The sequence below is a fragment of the Cydia fagiglandana genome, chromosome 6 (assembly GCF_963556715.1).
Source record: "Cydia fagiglandana chromosome 6, ilCydFagi1.1, whole genome shotgun sequence".
NCBI lineage: Eukaryota > Metazoa > Arthropoda > Insecta > Lepidoptera > Tortricidae > Cydia > Cydia fagiglandana.
Window position 1 is genome coordinate 10,801,260 of NC_085937.1, and position 19,029 is coordinate 10,820,288.

Here is a 19,029-nt window from a genome sequence, read left to right on the forward strand (position 1 = left end):
GTTTACATATTGATTAGTTTAGTATGAGTTTATACATTTGCTAATATCCGCGAGCCTAAGGTTGAGGCAGCGTCTCCAGGTCTCCACTTGCGCGGCCTCGGAGAAAGGCAGCCTTTCGATCCGAGGTTGCCTCTAGTGGATACGCGGCTATGTGTCACAGTTTTCAATTGTTTGGTTGAGTTCAATGTAATGCTTGTGTTACAACAATGCTATATCCAACCGTAGGGTAATATAATAATTATGTAAGTAAAGAAAGAGTGGTACATAACTCCATACATCAGTTTTCGTACGCGCGTTATGTCGCAGTCGACATCTAGCGTCATGTAGCGGTATTTATCAGTACTGCTAGTTGGCAATAGATGTCACGGCGAACGAAAACTCTAAAGGCCTGTCTCCATATCGCGCGGCAAACTATCGAACATTGGCTCGCGAAGCAGCCGCGCGCAATGGATACCGGCTCACAAATTACATAATACTTCTTACGAACAGATACTTATCTCTCAAATAAAACGCAAATACCTACCGTTTTGATACCTACACAAAAATACAATGGAGTGACCTTCAACGTGCCGCTCCCCGCAGCGCGCGCACCGGCACAACGCTAGGGTTGGTGACGGTTAGAAATGATAAATAAATACCTACTTAAACAGCGGAGTAAAATAAAAGGAAAGCTAAATCTTAAATTATACCTAATATTCCGATTATGCTTTAGTGTTTGCGAAATAGTCATTTTAAAAGGTCATATGTCCCTGCAGTAACCGCAGTGTTTAGGCCGTTTTATAAACCGCGCAATAATCCCAGCAAGAATTAGTTTTAAAACTTCGTGTAATTTAAAACCAGATAGAGATTAATGTTACACAATAAAGAAAAATAATAGAAACCCCATTAATACAGGTAATTAATTATAAGTTAACCACCGGTGTAAAGTTAACTTACTGTCGTTAAAATAAACATTTACCAAAATAAATTAAAAATTTGCTACCTATTTCAAATAGATAGATATCTAAAACTATACATTTGTCATATATAACATTAATAGCAGGTTTGTCATATATAACAAACATTACATAGTAGGTAGGTACCTACGTAGCTTGTAACTATCGTAAAAATTGACAATGCGGCGCGCGGAGACGTGAGCGCGTGTGGCAACCAACTGGCTTGCTTTTCTACCGTGAACGGGAGCAGATTCGTAGGTATTAATCCGAGCTCGCGCGGAGAGTTCCATAGGCCTGACCGGGTTATGAAATTATGACTGCATGGGCTATCAAATCCGCTGCAGACTTTTTGGTCCGACTCTAATACTATTATTTATTCTGTGGTTTTGGTAAGAAAACTGATGTATGGAGTTACGACTCTTTCTTTACTTATATTTCTTTATGTAATAGCTGATGAAGATGGCGCGGTTAGTTGTCAAGCGGACCCCAGGCTCCCATGACATGAGCCGTGGCAAAGTGCCGGGATAACGAAGAAGAATGTAAGATGGCGCGGTTCGACGGCGCACAAATTTATTTTTCTTTCACATCAATGAATTATTGATTTACGTAATAGTATCTCACACCAATAATAAAAAAATTAACGAATATTTTTAATCCTTATCTCGAGGTCTTACTCAATTGATATCTTAGTAGTAGTAGATGGAACTCCTAAAAGCCGTAACACACTATCGCACCGCACCAAGGTCATTGTGCGACGAACCGATAAGTAAGAGCGAGAAAGAGATTTCGCTTTCTCGCTCTTACTTATGGGTACGTCGCACAATGACCTTGGTGCGGTGCGATAGTGTGTTATCACTATTATAAAAGAAGGTTTCGACGCATATCCCATGAACTTAATATGTACGTGTTACCGTGGATGTTAAATTTAAATCCCGTCCAATGAATCCCGTAAAATACTAGTTAAAAACAAGTTTATTTTTAACTGTAACATTTTATCTATGTAACTGTAGTTTTGATATAAATCAGTCTGACTAGAACTGGCGCCCAAAACCATAACACAAATCAGTCAACCATAATAACTTCCCACCAACCCTTTGAATTAAGCGGTAGACTTTTAATGGCTACAACGAATGGTGATAAATAACATACGAAAGATAAAACCCAAAATCCCAAATATAAACAAGCAACAGTCATTTATCTATAGTTTAGTTTTGGTAGCCCTTCTGGTCATTGCCCAATGATAGAGCCCTGGCATGTTGTGTCTCAGGAATATTGCTACTTTTGGTAGAAACTGACTGATCACTAGATCATTTTCTTTGGACACTACCATGTCCAGAATCCTGTCTGCAACATACTCTGCAGAAAACCCTTCAGCAGTTGACTGATCCATCACTGGGAACAAAAAGACACACATTTATATTTGTGGCTTTCCATCAGAGAAGGGTCCTTATGCTTTATCTGTAATAAGGATTTAGGTTTCTATCAGAATTTCTGTTCAAATTTTGAGATGGAAACATACTTATTGCACTTGAAGCATAAGGGTTTCTGTGATTGAAAGCCACATTTTTATGGTAACATTCTATCTATGGCTAACAAAAATTAAATTTTCCTGGACACCATACTTTTTATCATTTAATAAATAGAGATTAGGGACACCTCTGACACAACAAAACTGTTTTACTCAGAGGGCTCTAAACTAGGACAAATCTGGTCAGGTTTCCTGTATGGATCAGGCAGCCCTCGATGTACTTAAATAACTAAAATAGTATTATTACATTTTTGTAGTGTAACCAGTAAAAAAATATAAACCAGATGCACTCTTACTATTGGGCTGCACAAACTGTCAACAAGCAGGATAGAGAAACTGGAGCTACATGTTGTTACAATTGTTACCTAAGTTGATTCTGCCTCAACTGGCTTGTTTGAGAAACAAGTGTTCTTACCTGCATGCCTTTCTCCACTGCCCGTTAGTGCATTTAGAGAAACTGCAGTCTTCACATATCCAGGGCTTACTACAGAGACATTAATATTATGCTGGTGCATTTCAGATCTCAATGCATCTCCGAATGCCTGCATGGCAAACTTGGATGCAGCATAGGCGGAACGGTCTGGGATAGCTATCAATCCTTGTACAGAGCTTACAAATACTATATGACCACTCTTTTGTTCAACCATCTTTGGCAGCAAAGCTGAAAGGAAAATATGAAAACATAATATGTAAGGAAGCTATAGGGACAATATAGGATTACAAATATTAATCATCAACCTTCTTCTTCCCTTTGCTGGGGTGTATCAACCTGCTTACTCAATAAGAAAAAATTATGAACATTGAATTTAATTTCAGTAGCTACAGACACAAGGAAAAATATGTAATTAAATGTAAAAATTTGATTTATATGAAAGTTAGTTGGAAACATTAAAATATAAGGAAATGGCCTGTATTACCTTTTGTTAAGCACACAGGACCGAAGTAGTTGACATACATGATTTGTTTGTCTACATCTATCTTTGTGTGCAGTATTGAGTCTCTGTGAGATATTCCACCATTGTTAATCAAAATGTCCACCGGGCCACAAAGAGTCTGTACATTTTTGGCAAAACCTTCTAAACTATCCAGATCTGCTAGGTCCAAACGAATTACAATGGGTTCAAGAGTAGCAATTGGCTGAAAATTAACAACAATCAAGGTCAAATAAAGGTCTTAGACTTAAACTGCAAAACGTAATTCAAGACCAAAAAAAGTAAGACAATGTTGCCACTGCAATAATTTGTTTGTAAAATAGTAAATTCCTTTGGATAAATAATCATGCTAAGATAATTTATTAAAAGTAATTTTACTCCTACAATTTAAAAAAGTACTTTTATTTATTTATTTTTACGTAAATACAAGACGCGCTAGTAAAAAGTGGCAACATTTTCTTTTTTTGGTCTTGAATTACGATTTGCAGTACAGACTAAAAATTTAGATGTAATTTCTGCTTACCAGCTTCTTAGATAACAAGTCTGTTTTAACTCTATTAAGTTCAGGTTCCCTTCTAGCAGCTAATACAACCTTACTTCCTTGCTCATAGAAAGCATGCGCCAATGCTTCCCCTATGCCAGAACTGGCCCCAGTTATGAGCACAACCTGAAATAGAAAAACATAAAAACAACATTATGGATACTGCAACTCTCATATCCACTAAAAAACAAGAAACAAACAATAATAATCTTATAATTTATACATGCCTTTCCTTGTAAAGTAGCCCTTCGCTTTTTCTGCGACACTCGGTTGTATACTTTGCATATAGTCACGCACAATGCTAAAGGTAAGCCGAAATATTTGAGGTACCAAACAATCCCTCCATAATTGTCGAGTTTCATATTGTCTATCAGTACAAATACAATATCTGGAAATATTATAAAATTACAAAAAATAAGAGAGCACAGTATCAACATGAGCAGTCCATAGTTATCACTTTATAGTAAAAATCTGATAATAAAAGCCGGGTTGCAAAATAAGATGGTCGTACCGATGAGAGTGGAACTTTGACCGTCGTAGGTGACCGCGTCTTGTAACAGAACAAAATATACCTAGTAAATATAGAAATCAAAATAAAATACGATGTCGACAATGACGCAAATTCACATGAATGACATTGACAACTCTCAGGAATGACAGAAATTTTTGACCATAGATACCAAAAGAAAAATAAAAATAAGGCAGAGTATTCACAAAGGTAATGCGCAACTGTAAAAGCCATAACAGACTACCGCACCGCGACCTTGGTGCGGTCAAAATATCTCTTTCTCGCTCTAACTTATATCTGCGTCCATAACGCACGTACGGCGACCACCGTCCCTTGTTGCGCACACTTTTATAGTACATAAGTAAGACCTAAGTGTAAGCAGTATGCAAATAAATAGTTACTACAGTGTGCGTGTGCGGCATCAATGTGCTATACACCACTGCGTGAACACAGCTACGTGGTGATGGCCTACAGTTGCGCGTTGCAAAGCATGGCTTGGCCTGGCCCATCGTTAGCCACTGTGTACTGGGGCTTGACTGGCGCCTTTTGAAGTGTGCCAATAAAACTGACAACTTCTCGATTGCGCACTACGATGGCTAACCGTCCGCCATTGTATACCATTGCCCCCGGTACACAATGGTAATGGCTTGTCGTGAACCATGATGGGTAGTTGTTAACTCGGTCTAAACATCCGAGCAAACAACTGGCTGGGGTGTACGTATCATAAAAGAATCTCTCATGGCACTCGGAACCGTTTCACTATAGTAAAACGTAGTGATTATAAATGTATTCTCTTTGCACTGTAGCGCCCATAGACATAATATATATATAGACGTAGTCTCAGCGAGCTGTCACTGTTGCCACTTTTGTTTAGTGTACGATTAACAATGAGGCCCACGTTGCTGTAGCCATGTCGATAAAGTCATATCGATAAACTATCGACATTTCTTGCAATTTTAATTTTACTTCAAAGACTTAACGATACCTAAAATGACCAAAAACGCTTTTATTCTTTATTGTGGTTATCAGATCACAATTTTATAGTCACGCCCCAGCAGGGAACCAAGGGAAAGTTCAGATATTTAATTAAAATACATAAATACCTCCTAAAATAGGTGTTCCGCAATAATTGAATTATATTATTATATTATAATATATTCATTATCCATTAGCATTTCAATAATGTTTATGTTTAACGAAGATATTGAAGCTTCAATTAATCGCTATTACGTTCCGCTGTGTAGCGTTTATCGATATATAACATGATTAACATCGACTTTTCACATCCCTAAAAGAACACACATATACGCTTTTACGCACACATACACAGGGTGGGCGCATCAAGAAAGGCAACACTTGATTTGAAGTCCGCCTTGTCAACAGTATGGTTGTCCTTTTTTGACAAACGGCATTTTAAAAGAGCGAGGTGAGAGAAATGATACTAGTTGCTGCGTCGTGAAAGAGAACAGAAAAGGTTGGGCCCTTGGTAGCGCCATTTGAGCGCCATCTTCGTTGAACTTTGCGCGTTTAACCTCATTTCAAGCTTCATGGCATTTTTGTAACCTGACAACACTATGATGATTTTATTAGTCAATATGGCAACATTGTTTCACGATTCCGTGATTATCTAAATGTTGGAATAATGTTTGGTTTTTTCGGATTTTAGTATATTTTTATTAATTAACATAATGTTTCAGTGAGTATAAGTCGATTTAATATAGCAAAAAACAATTCAATACTGCCTACTCGACGTTTCCCACGAAACACAGGGAGTGTCGTTCAGATGCGCTGACCTTCGTTTTGATGCACAACGCACAACAAAGCATCAAATTGACGGCTGCCCCATTTTCACAACAATCTTTGGATTTGTTGTTATATTTGTGGAATGTATTCCTTATGATATATCTTCAGCAACTTTAATTTAGTTGATTGTGTAAAGTGTTACGTATGTGGAAAGTAAAATGAGAATGGCATCAGTGACTACGCAAACATCGTCTGGTGTGTGTTACAATACGACAGCAAAGACTTTCTTTTTACTTCTAGGCTAGTGTTAGTGCAACAGAGGAAATAATATACTCCCGAAATTTTATAATCAAGATGAATGAGAGGGATATTCCAAGTGTCCCTATTACAACTTTGGCAGGAGTAGCCAGTTTGACGGATTGTAAGTACAGTAATATAACCGTATTTGTAATCATTTCTGTGTAGTGTCACGATTTCTTCAATATGTCTATTAATTTCAATGATATTCAAGAAAATTAGTTTATTTTCTAAATAGGTGTTGTTTATTTACTATTACAATTATTAGAATGTGGATATTTCGTTTTTTTTTCATACAATACTGTCAATATAACTTTTTGCACCATTATAATATAATTATCGCATTTAATGTATGAAATTATGCTAGGTTTAACTATGTTTAGATTGCTTTTAAACCATCATTAATTTTATGAAAAAAAGGTCACTAAATTAAGTTATGGTCTAAAGCATGTTTGACTTGACTCTATCTAAACATTATAGTATTGAAAGCCTCTTTTGTAACAAGTAGACTGAAAAGAATTTAAGCATGCTATAAATTATATATTTTCCACAGTATTACCAGTTCTACCACTTCCCACACCTTTACCATCAACCCTCAACAATAAGTCTCAGTTGTTTCACCCGAGAGTCGCGGAGGAGGCTGCAATATTACTTGCTACCCGAGATGACAATTTGGTTACCCTTCTTTTGCAGTCGCTTATGAAAACCTCTGTGGAGCATATGTGAGTGATATTATAGTGTTTCTTGTTATTATTCATATAAATTTGTTATTTATTTAAAATTAATGTCTAATAATAATTTTGTGCACCCCTAAATCAGTTTGGTGACCCCTGTCCTATGGTTTTAGACAAGGAATTTTTTTTTATACACATGCAAAAACTACCTGTACCAGTTTTCTGAGACATCTAATGATTCCTCATACATTGTGAAGTGTAAGGCATGCCAAATACAGTCAGGGTTCATAGCTCATAGTACATTCCCATTAAAGAAAGCATAAACTTGGCATGCACATAGCTTATGTATATACAAAATAAATAGGAGTGAAAAAACTTATCAAGTAGTTGTCCCCCGTTTTCCCCCCAATCTTATGTTTCAATTTGCAGTTGTGACTTTAGAAAAGTGTTGAAGCTATAGTAATACTGCCAATGAGCTGCAATAGGTCCACACATAGCGAACATCCACCAGGAGCAGTTTCCTCATGCACATAACGGCAGTGTAGATGGGCCTCGCATGTGCCGCCTTGGCCGAGACATGTCTACACTGGCCGTTTTGTGCACTAGGAAATTGCCTCACTCATGAGATAAAATTTGCAACACATATAATTCAAAAGTTAGTAAGTGCAACATACTTCAAAGACAGCTATTGTAGGGAACTAAATTATGAATATATTGCGACAGGTTGAAATGAGTAATATTTTGTAAACTTAAGTGATTTTTATATATGTATTAAACTGATTCAGGTCTAAAAATTTAGCTATAATAATCTTTAGCAAATGCTGTTTAAGAGTGACATACTATAACACTCATACAGTATATCAATAAAAATGATAAATGTATAAAAGGTAAGATTTAGTTGTGAGTATAATTCATCTAAAAGTATGGTTCTCGCATTTCAAATAGTAAATAGTAGATTTAATGATAATTTAACGGAAAGAAGTATAAATATAATGATAACAATTTTGCATTGAAAAGGGTACAGACAGTTTTATGTATGTTTATGTATATGACATATTATTTTGCACTGGTCTTATTTTTATAAAGTTGATCATTCTGGTCTCCATACATTTTTTATTTACCACAATTGATCAACCTTTTTGAAACTTTAAATGAAGAATGTGATTTTATTAATAAAGACTTTAATTTGAATAAATTGGTCTGGCTACTATAAAGTTCCAGTTTATACCTGCATATTACCATAACTATTAAAGAATACTTAACAACCAACAGGATGATAAATCTCATAATTGATGGCCTCTACTCTAGTTGTAAAAGTGAAATAAGGTGCCAAGAAAAGTTGAATTGTCTTGGTAGTTGACCTGACCACGAAAATGTAAGTCCATTTTCTGGTTAGAAGTTTTTTTTCAGATTGGTTATCCATTATTTACAGAGGTAACCTGGTAGGTATTGATGAAGAGCAGGTTTTTACTTTATTTGATAAAACTGTACATTTCAGAGATCTTAAGGAGGAAAGCATACCCAATGCAGTAAGCCCTGCTCCTCAACAAGCTACACCTGAACTACTGAAAGCAATATTACATGTAAATCCCAATGTATTTGACCAACAACAGAGAAACCATTGGGGCAATCATGTCACCTCAAAGTTTAATGGATTGTCACCTTCTGCCTCATACAATTACGCATCACACAATACTGCTCACTCAAGTCCGTCTTCAGTTGGGACAGCAGTTCACTCGGCAGCCATTCCAAACCAGCAACTGCTAGCCCCACCATGCCAGTCCTCACCACACGTCAACATGGGCTCTCCACCATCACAAGCCAGGCCTGGTAGCCAAGTAAACATCACTGCACAGAACAATGCGTCTCCTTTATGGAATAGTGCTAATTCTTCCACATATACAAGTCCCATGTCCAACACTTCTAGTTCTAACCCCCAAAATGGTGGTTTCTATGGAAGTTTGACCCAAGAGAATCCAAGTTTTGGTACTAATTTATCTGAAGATAAAGATCCTCTTGCTATGTCACCTGGAAATTTGCCTGACCAACAGAGATTAATGATGCAGTCTCAGGAAAAGCCATTTGAACAAGGTAACCACAGTTTTTATAATGCATTGTTATGTCAGTAGTAATTAACTGATTACTTATATAAGTGTATGTTGTAGATGGAAATGTGGTAACGGGTCAGTCGCCCGCTCAAGCAAGTGTGGCGCCGTCGCCACTGCGCCTGGAACCCCAAGTGCCTCAGCCGTCGATGGGCGCGCCATACGCTCCGCAGCAGTTACCACATAATCCCAATCAAGATAAACAGGACTCTAAAAATAATACCGTCATAAATAATAGATATCCTGTTGTCAAACTCGGCAGATTACCTGTAAGTGAAATCCTAAGAAAAAATGCCCTTATTCTCCTCCCGTGCGCGAGCGGGACAGCGCTATACACGTGTATAGTAGCGATATACCGCTTTTACACCAGAGCAGCAAATAAAAACCACTTAATTGTATTATGATTATAGAATTGTTATTATATATTGGCGAAGAACCTAGGGCCAGCAAACTTTAATTTCTTCAGTTATCTATTTCACCTCTAAAATTTATTTTTTTAAAGTAAATTTAAAACTTAAAACCATAGAACATAACAAAATACGGTAATAACGTTCGTTAGGGTGACGTAGGTACTAGTGCAAGAAAGAGATAGTGTGATTATCTCAAATCTTCCATAGTGACACATGGTTGACCTTTTTTTTAAAAAAAATTCCAGACCATCTCATTTTTTAAATGGTTGATGTGGTGTTAAAAAAAAATTACGCGGGAAAGTGTTTTGTAAGCAACTTTGATGATGATGTACAATAATTAATCAAAAAATTGATTTTAAATACGATCGTATTTAGATACTCGTTTTACATACTTTTTTCCCGGAATCTAATTAGAATTTTTCTTGAAATTACACAGGAAGGGTTGTTGAAAAGGCATGAGACGCCAGGTGACGAGAGGTCAAGAAAAAATAGTACAATGGAATCGGATTCCGATGACAATGCTCCTTTGAAGCCAAAGTCATCAAATATTACTCCACCCGTAGACAAAGAAAGAGAAGCAATAGATTTAGCTAGGGAGAAAAATTGGGAAGCTGTCAAAAGGAAACATGAAGAAGCAAGCAGAAAAGAGGAATGTGAAACGGCAATAGGTAACGATTTTGTTTTGATTGGGAAATTATTTCTTCAACTAATACTTTCAATTTAAATAGACTGTTATAAAATGTTCTTGTAATAATAAATTGTGTCAATTCAACAGCCCAAGAGAGCTCGGTAGTTTAAGATTTTCTCTTTTCTAATACCTACTATATCTACAAATGTAGCATTAATTTGTAGTACCAATTTAAATGTTTTGTTTAAATATATAAAGTCAATAAATATATTTATTTATATTTTAGTACGGCCCAAGCTGCGGAAAGTTGAACGAAGATTAGTACCTGTGTTGGAGATGTTATCAGTAGACGAACTTATGGAGACTAACACTTATCAACGTTTCAACAAGCTCATTGAAACAGTTTTCGAAACTATTGAAGACGATATCATTGTGACTGATGAAATGGGTACGTAGTTTTTGCTGTTTATTTTGTTGATATGTTAGAAATTGTAATTTAAATTAATTTAGTAGTTACATTTTTATATGTACATCTAAATGTGGGTGCAGTAAGTGTTTCTATCACACAGAAATAAATGTTTGAAAGGAACAGTTTATTTGACACAATAATCTTAAGATTAACAGATATTAAATACCTCTACGACATAGTTTTGTATCTAGTAAATCTAGTTGTCTCAAAGAGGATACCACTCCACTCAGCATGTGTCGGAGAACATAGTGCAACGTCGCTATTTGCTTGTTTTCTTTACTGTGGTTGTATTACATGTATTTTATGTATAATTCAGAAGGGACAGACATTCCTGAAGACTTGTTGTTGCCGCGGTACCAGCTCCAGGAGCTGTGTACTGAGGCGGCAAAGCTGAAGAACCTGGGTGCTATGGAAGCCATTCCTTCCGATCGGCTCGTGCGGTTATTGTCCATACTGGAGAAAAATATACGCGCCGCTGAAAAGATGTCATTAGCTGGCGATCCTGTAAGTAATATAAGCCTAAATACCTACTATGAAAATAGAAGCTAAAGTTTTTTTAATTGCAAATAGTAACCAGCCAGAGGATTTAAATGAGGATTAAAAAAAAAACTAAAACATCTCACCATGCAGTATATAAATTATAAGTAGTATATGGTAGTAACAAATTGGCATAGTGTGTATCTTTGGCATAGATTGAGAGATTACATATTTATTTTGGATCTTGAAATGTTTATGTCCAAAATTTACCTTTGAACTTTGTAATTACCTATTTCATATTTACATATTTCTGATTAATATATGAGATAAGTAAGAGAGCAATTCAATTCTACAATCACCTATTTTCATCTTATGTTTTTTTAATGCAGAGGAACATTATATCTAAAACGAGTTTAATCTTCAACAGGAGGACAGTGAAGAAATGCGTCAGATATGGCTGGAGTCGGCCCTGGAGCGAGTGATGTGCGCTTCTGACTCGTGCCTCACGGCGCTCTACATCATGACCTCGCCCAGCATGCCCAAACGCATATTCCTCGAGGACGTCATCGACCGGATCATCATGTTCATCAAGTTCCAGCTGAATAATACTATTTACTGCGTCTATGATCCGGTCTACAGCATTCAGACTACTTCTAAGAAGAAAGGTTAGTGCTGAAGACGTTGCTTTTTTTTAGTTCACATCATCTTAAGATTTTATTTACGATCCTAGTGTCTCACCGCTAATTTAAACCGCCTTATTCCTTGTACCTACTTCGATTATGGGTTGTTATAGCGTTTGATTCGATTTTCTACTGTTACGCGGCCTAACAGCATTAGAAAAATGATGGGTTCCCGAAAGTGGCTGTAGGCGCTAATGGGTTAAGTAGCCTTCTCTGACCAGGTCTACCGTGACGCCTTTCGTCACACCTTTTTATCAATAAAAACGTTTATGTACATGATAGATCAACTATATATTGTATGAATCAGGTTCTATTTCATGATGAATCGACGGCGAGAGGCATCACGACAGGTCTGCTTAGACTTTTAGATCTTTACTGGCTTTAAGTTAGACCAGTAAAAGGAATTTGAATCTACTTATGCAGCAATTAATTACATTCCGTATTTACGTGACGGAGGTAATGGTCGCGAACAACTGCAGAAACGGCCACTTTAATTAGGAATTTAACTAAAGGGTAGAAGGCTTAAATTCTTTTGCTCGAGTAATAAGCACCTTGACTCAGACTTTTTGTTGGGAATCGTACAATTGTGCCCGCCGCATTCACGTGCCAACTTCATGGACGTCTTAAAATTAATAACAATAACAAACGCTCGTCCTACACTACACAATATCTATACATATAGTAATGCATATGTCGCATCGCAGTGGACGGTCGCAAGCGGCGCGGCGGCGGCGCCGGCAACGCGTCGCGGCGGTCGGGCGGCTGCACCAAGGCCGTGCGCGAGCTGTACACGCACGCGCACGAGTGCGTGACGCTGCTGGCCGAGCTGCTGGCCGCGCACCACCTCACCGACACCACCGTGCTGCACGCCTCCACCGTCGGCGTCTCGCCCTTCTTCGTTGAGAACGTCAGCGAGCTGCAGCTCTCCGCGCTCAAGCTCGTCACCACGGTAAGCCCGCGGCTCCACCATGGCCGTGCGCGAGCTGCGTCACGTACCATCGAGCCGATCTGATGATAGAAACAGGAGATGGCCATAGGTTTGCCTGCTTTGCCTAAAGGTTAACTGGCAGAGAATGCCTCGTGGCATTAAGTCCGCCTTTTGTACTGTAAGGTTCTTTTTTGTGCAATAAAGGTTAAATAAATAGGAACTATGTGATGAAACAACGCAACTTAATTGTGTTTGGATTTGTTAGAATTGTCTCTATGAGTATAAGTTGCCTGTTGAAAGAAAAGTGAAGTCCACTGATTTAAACTTTCCCGATTTTTACTCATTATTATTTACACAAAAAAACGGGACTTAATAGAATAAAATTCGGCAACTTAAATCTGAATTTCGCACGATTAAGACCCTTTTAGTAAATAATAAAGAGTATAGTCTACGATGAAAGCTTGTATCAAACATTACATTTTGTCAATAATCTTATTATTTCAGATTTTCACAAAATACGAACAACATCGAAGGCTGTTACTCGAGGATATCCTGGCATCGATAGCGCGCATCCCCAGCTCGAAGCACAACCTGCGCTCGTTCCAGCTGAGCTCCGACCAGCACATCCAGATGCTGACGGCGCTCGTGCTGCAGCTGGTCCAGTGCGTCGTCACCTTGCCCGAGACCTTGTGCAAAACTCACGATAAGGACAAGGAGCTTTCGGAAACTAACAAAAAGGTATTAATATAATACTTTAACCTTTTCGACGCCCTGTCAAACACAAAAGCTGTCACTCAGACGCCTCGTCATTGAAGTGTGAAAACTGAAATTGAACTTTATGGACCTTGGTATATCGGTCATTGGCGTCCAAAAGGTTAATTGCTCAGCTTTAATTCTTAGCTACTGATACGAGTTTACGCTACGATCCTGAGATGTTGGCTGACTGCATAATGGCATAAACAATAACGTATTGTCCACCACCAAATAAATGTATCATTTATAGTATCTACCACCTCTAAATCTTCACTCTCTCTCTCTCTTCTGACACTCACTGCTATCTTTGGTCCAAAATACTAACGTCCATCAACATAAATTTGAAATCAGTAGTGGTTCAAATAGTGTTGAATTTCTTTTGTTTTGAAATAGAATGACTCAAATGAAATCCTACTTTCTTCCAATTGAAAATGGTTTAAATTACATTGAAGTAATTATTACAAAGGGTAGGACTGTGGGCCTTAGGAGGCTATGACATCTTTTACGAAAAATATATACGTAAAATATTATCACATGAAAAACCTAAAATTGCTCTGTTAGTGACATACTTATAACTTTCTCTGGAGCTGCTTGCTGAATATTCACTAACAATATTCCCTTTTTCAGACGGTGGACAAAGATCTGTTGATAATATCCAAGTACGAGGCAGCGATCAGCGTGGGCGGCACGTTCCTGACGTCGTTCCTGAACAAGTGCCGCAGCCGCAGCGAGGAGGTGGACTTCCGGCCCCTGTTCGAGAACTTCGTGCACGACCTACTCACCACCGTCAACAAGCCCGAGTGGCCCGCCACCGAGCTGCTGCTTAGTTTACTTGGAACTATGCTTGTGAGTACTATAGCCACATTCATACTCATACTTAAATTTCGCTAACTACTCTATAGTTCGTTTTTTAGTATTAGACAGAAGGTAAACAATCTTGACGAGTCTTTTTATAAAAAAAAATGAAAAACGCTTTAAAAAAATAGTTTATATTAGAGATCGTATAAGATTTATAATTGTAATATATTTGGTGTGACTTATTTTTCAATGGTGATTTTTAATAAAAGACATGTTAAGATTGCTTACCTTCTTTCTAATGCTAAAAAAAAACTAAGCTGCTGCTTAAACTTCGGTACGCCTGTAAGGCATACGACTCGCTTTATACATAACGCAGTGGCAGTAGCCAGCGGCAAGTGGCCATGCGTGAGAGTAAGAAACCGCAATGTGTTTTCTCGCTCTCACCCACGGCGACGTGCTCATCGCCGCTGCCCCTTGCGCCGCAAAGCCATTACGGAGGGTCTTAGAGATGTTAAGTTCCATGAGAACGAAACATGGCTTAAAGTTCCAAAACTCTACCCCCACTCATGATGTCACATTCCCATTGTTGAAATCGCCAGTTGCTTTAATAGTTATGCGTAATAAAAATATAATGTACAGGTAAAATACATGTCGGACAAGTCGATGGAGATGTCGGTGCGCGTGGCGTCGCTGGAGTACCTGGGGCTGGTGGCGGCGCGGCTGCGGCGCGACAGCGTGACGTCACGCGCCAAGCTCGCCACCATGGACGCCGTCGTGCGCGACATCAAGGCCGAGGAGGAGAAGGACGGCAACCAGGCCGCGGTGAGCACACACACAGACACACACGCACGCACATACACAGACACACACACACACACACACACACACACACACAGAGACAGACAGTTATTACCGCTTCACTTCGATGTCAATGTAGAGATGTTGGACTCACTTAATCTTTCCTTTCAGAACGTGACCGCGGGACTGGACGAAGACGAAGAGAGGACGGAGTTTTTACAGCGCGTCCTCCTCGACTACCTCGCGGTCAACGGCCAGAAAGACCAGGCCTGGAACTGTGCGCGACACTTCTACATCACTCAGTGGTACAGGGACATGGTCGTGCAGCCCAAAAGCTCCTCGCCCACCAAGAAACCTAAGCACAAATCGAAGAAACGGCACAAAAGCGACACCAGCGACGAGGACTCCGACGACGACGACGACAGCGACGCCGAAACAAAATCCGAACGGAAAGTCAACACCAGCGCTATTGTCTCGGCGGAGAAGTTCAAGACGATAGAGCGGCGGAAAACATTTTTTCTCGAGAAAATCAGGCCGTTCAGATACCAAGGCGGCACTCAAGTACAAGTGATGCAATCCTACATCGACTACGGCGGAGCGGAATTGATCTCGCAATACTTAGCGTCGAAGCGATCGTTCTCGCAGAGCTTCGACCGGTATTTACGAAAGATACTGGTGATTCTCTGCGAGAACACGATCGCCATCCGAACGAAGGCGATGAAGTGCCTCGCGAACATCGTGGAAGCGGACCCGGGCGTGCTGGCGCGGCAGGACATGCAGATCGGCGTCAACCGCTCCTTCCTCGACCAGTCCACCGCCGTGCGCGAGGCCGCCGTCGACCTCGTCGGCAAGTTCGTGCTCAGCCGGCCCGAGCTCATCGACAAGTATTATGGAATGCTCTCCAATAGAATATTAGTGAGTGCCATATCATGCTCGTTATTTTCTTATTTAGCCCTTTATTTTTACGAACATATTTTTGTTTCTAAACACAAGGTATAGTTCGTTTTTTTTGCATTAGAAAGAACTTGCAAGAAGGTAAGCGATCTTGACATGTCTTTTAATTGAAAAACGCTTTTTAAAAATCAAAGACTATTACTTATGAAAGCAGAAGAATATGAATTATCGTATTAGATTCATAATTGTTACATATTTGCCGTGACTTATTTTTAAAACGTGTTTTTCAATTAAAAGACACATCAAGATTGTTTACCTTTTTACTAATGCTAAAAAAACGAATTATAGATGTAGGTGCTTGAAAAGACATTTTAATTTAGTCAAACTTAATTCAGATTTGATATCTTGTATTTTAATTAACATAGGTTGAAATAGAGCTCGTACAGAGGGCTAAGATATTAATAAATTTTTAGAAAGGCGTTGTTACTGCATCATTTAGGGTGGTATTCCATCTGTCCAATATGTTGGTCCAGTGTCATTGCGTCTCACTCTCATTAAGCAAAATGTGAGATAAAATACATATTGGACAAAGAAATTAGACAGGTGCAATACCACCTTTCTATACTCAAAGATAGAACAGGCCGGAATAATCGTAGGCATAGCAGTCTCGAAACAAGATTCACCTTGGTGTGAATAAGTAAACGCTCCTTAGGACTGTATGGAGCTTTACGCCTATATGTCATTAACAAAGTTTAACCTCTTTCAGGATACGGGCGTGTCCGTCAGGAAACGCGTGATAAAAATTTTAAAGGACATCTGCACCGAGTGCCCCGAATTCCCCAAGATCCCAGAGATCTGCGTGAAGATGATCCGGCGGGTGAACGACGAGGAGGGCATCCGCAAGCTGGTGATGGAGGTGAAAAACAAACACATTTATTTGCGAGAATGTGGGTTATAAATAGTTGCATGTTTGGGTATATTATGTTCCAATTACATTCCGCCACAGATATAATTTTATGCTAAACTCGATCGGGGTCCGGGCCGACGCGTCCGACACTTCGTTTTCTATACAAAGCATTTGTGTTCATCGATCAGTTCGATCACCCATTATAGAAATAGACTGTTCTAGTGTGAGTCATCTTTAATCTTGGTGCACTTAAAGTTAAACAGGAAATGATTCGAGGTGTACGTCAACTAGATAAAATTTAAACAAATGTGAAACAGAAAAGTACAGTTGACGTCAAAGATATGTTTACAATTTTCGCCTTATTACGATAGTAAGGTGCAAAAGTGTGAACATATCTTTGACGTCGACTGTACTACAAAATAAATTTAGCATGCAACGTAATAAGGCCCTCCCCCACATCTAGCGTCTTTCGAGCGTCGGCGTCTGATCAGCGCTATGGAAAATGACGTCGCTGCGCAGTTGCGTCGAGCAGCGGCCATAGAGTTGTAAACGCCGACGCTCGAAAGACGCTAGATGTGGGGGGGGGGGCTAAGATGAATGTTATTACATGTATGTAGTATTTAGAGTATAAACATAAAATGTGTGTAGTTGAATGAGGAGTTTAGGTATTAAGGTTATATTATTGTGCAGGTGTTCCAGAACATGTGGTTCAGCCCTTGCCCGGCGACGCGGGTGGCCGCTCTGGACGCCGCGGACCCGCTCACGCGCAAGGTGCTCAACATCACCGACGTCGTCATCTCCTCCCGGGACATGGGCCTAGAGTGGTTCCAGCAGCTGTTGATGAGCGTGAGTCGGATCTACTGTGAACATGTCAACAACTTTAGCCTGCCTTTAGTTTTTTGTATTTTCTTTAAACGATTTATTCCTTACGAAGCTTAGAGTCAGGCCAAGAAACCTCTGCAGCGATTTTGATAGCACACTCAGTGCAAGTGTTATTTTATACTTCATAATTTTATAGAAGTTTGACGTTTAAAATAACACTTGCATTGCGTGTGTTATCAAAATCGCTGCAGATTCTTCTCACTCTAACTCTAGTAGATTTAGGTATTTCTGGTTGGCCGGTATCTATATCTGCCTTTTGCTGAATAGTCCTACAGGACTTACATGATTAAAACTCTGAATTTCTACATTGGCGCTTACGCCATGTTTAATGATGCTTCAATACTAATGCGGTGTACACAAATATATACAAGTATATTTGAATAAATGCAATGTTCACGAAGTTATTAGTACGGTCGGAATCCGAACTTAAGTACCCAAGTTACCATACTAATTGTATAGGAAAGTGAGTACTTATGTTAGGAAACTGACTTGTTAATTATTTATAATATGAATTACCTTTACTTTTCAGTTATTTAAACCGAAAGAGGACAAAGATGACTCGACGAAAATTATATATCAACCGCCTAAATCGCTTTTAGTAGCCTGCCAACAAATCGTTGACTGCCTTATTGAGAGTTTACTACAGTTAGAAGAAACCAGTGCTGAAGGTAAATGCAGTTTAATATTCAAAGTTCGAATTAATGTGTAAGACTTAGTTGTGATTCATAATGTTATAATAAATATTTTACTTTTCAGGGAGTGGATCATCTCAACGGATACTCGCGTGTCTCTCCACTCTGCATTTATTCGCTAAAATTAGGCCACAGTTATTAGTTAATCACGCCTTGACTCTACAACCGTACCTGAGTTTAAAATGCCAGGTGAGTGGCAGTTATCAGAATGGTTTAATATAATAAATATCGCTTTTGTAACGCTACTACTAACTTTCTCTTTGGGCTAAGTCATAAACGCACGATTCTACTTTCCCCAGCCACTTCTTCCTTTAATCTCTCCTTCTATTTTGGTCTCTTATGTAACTGTGGTGTCGTATTAGGTGCCCCAACATATTGCCTATTCTATTCTCTCGTTCTTAGTAACGTCCAATGATACCTTTGTCGCAAATATCACATCGACGGCGAAAC

General features: G+C 38.9%; 2 protein-coding genes across 2 annotated transcripts in view; one reads left to right on the plus strand and one right to left on the minus strand.

Annotated features, from left to right (window-relative positions):
* Positions 1-2,111: 2,111 nt before the first annotated feature.
* LOC134665192 (dehydrogenase/reductase SDR family protein 7-like) lies at positions 2,112-4,569 on the minus strand. The gene is made up of 6 exons (XM_063522059.1): positions 4,448-4,569; positions 4,164-4,324; positions 3,919-4,062; positions 3,381-3,600; positions 2,879-3,124; positions 2,112-2,327 (listed from the first exon to the last, which is right to left on the minus strand). The coding sequence occupies exons 2-6, from the start codon at positions 4,296-4,298 to the stop codon at positions 2,134-2,136; spliced, it is 939 nt and encodes a 312-aa protein (XP_063378129.1). The 5' UTR covers positions 4,299-4,324; positions 4,448-4,569; the 3' UTR covers positions 2,112-2,133.
* A 1,413-nt stretch (positions 4,570-5,982) lies between these two features.
* LOC134665508 (nipped-B-like protein) overlaps positions 5,983-19,029 on the plus strand; it is a 36,353-nt gene continuing 23,306 nt past the window's right edge. The window contains exons 1-18 of the mRNA XM_063522483.1: positions 5,983-6,140; positions 6,488-6,608; positions 7,038-7,206; positions 8,657-9,249; positions 9,324-9,532; positions 10,110-10,341; positions 10,588-10,749; positions 11,087-11,274; positions 11,675-11,912; positions 12,632-12,876; positions 13,360-13,593; positions 14,236-14,454; positions 15,046-15,228; positions 15,376-16,119; positions 16,865-17,014; positions 17,696-17,851; positions 18,417-18,555; positions 18,644-18,768. Coding sequence (XP_063378553.1) covers positions 6,542-6,608; positions 7,038-7,206; positions 8,657-9,249; positions 9,324-9,532; positions 10,110-10,341; positions 10,588-10,749; positions 11,087-11,274; positions 11,675-11,912; positions 12,632-12,876; positions 13,360-13,593; positions 14,236-14,454; positions 15,046-15,228; positions 15,376-16,119; positions 16,865-17,014; positions 17,696-17,851; positions 18,417-18,555; positions 18,644-18,768 — 4,053 coding nt within the window. The 5' untranslated portion in view covers positions 5,983-6,140; positions 6,488-6,541. The remainder of the gene's footprint in view (positions 6,141-6,487; positions 6,609-7,037; positions 7,207-8,656; positions 9,250-9,323; positions 9,533-10,109; positions 10,342-10,587; positions 10,750-11,086; positions 11,275-11,674; positions 11,913-12,631; positions 12,877-13,359; positions 13,594-14,235; positions 14,455-15,045; positions 15,229-15,375; positions 16,120-16,864; positions 17,015-17,695; positions 17,852-18,416; positions 18,556-18,643; positions 18,769-19,029) is intronic.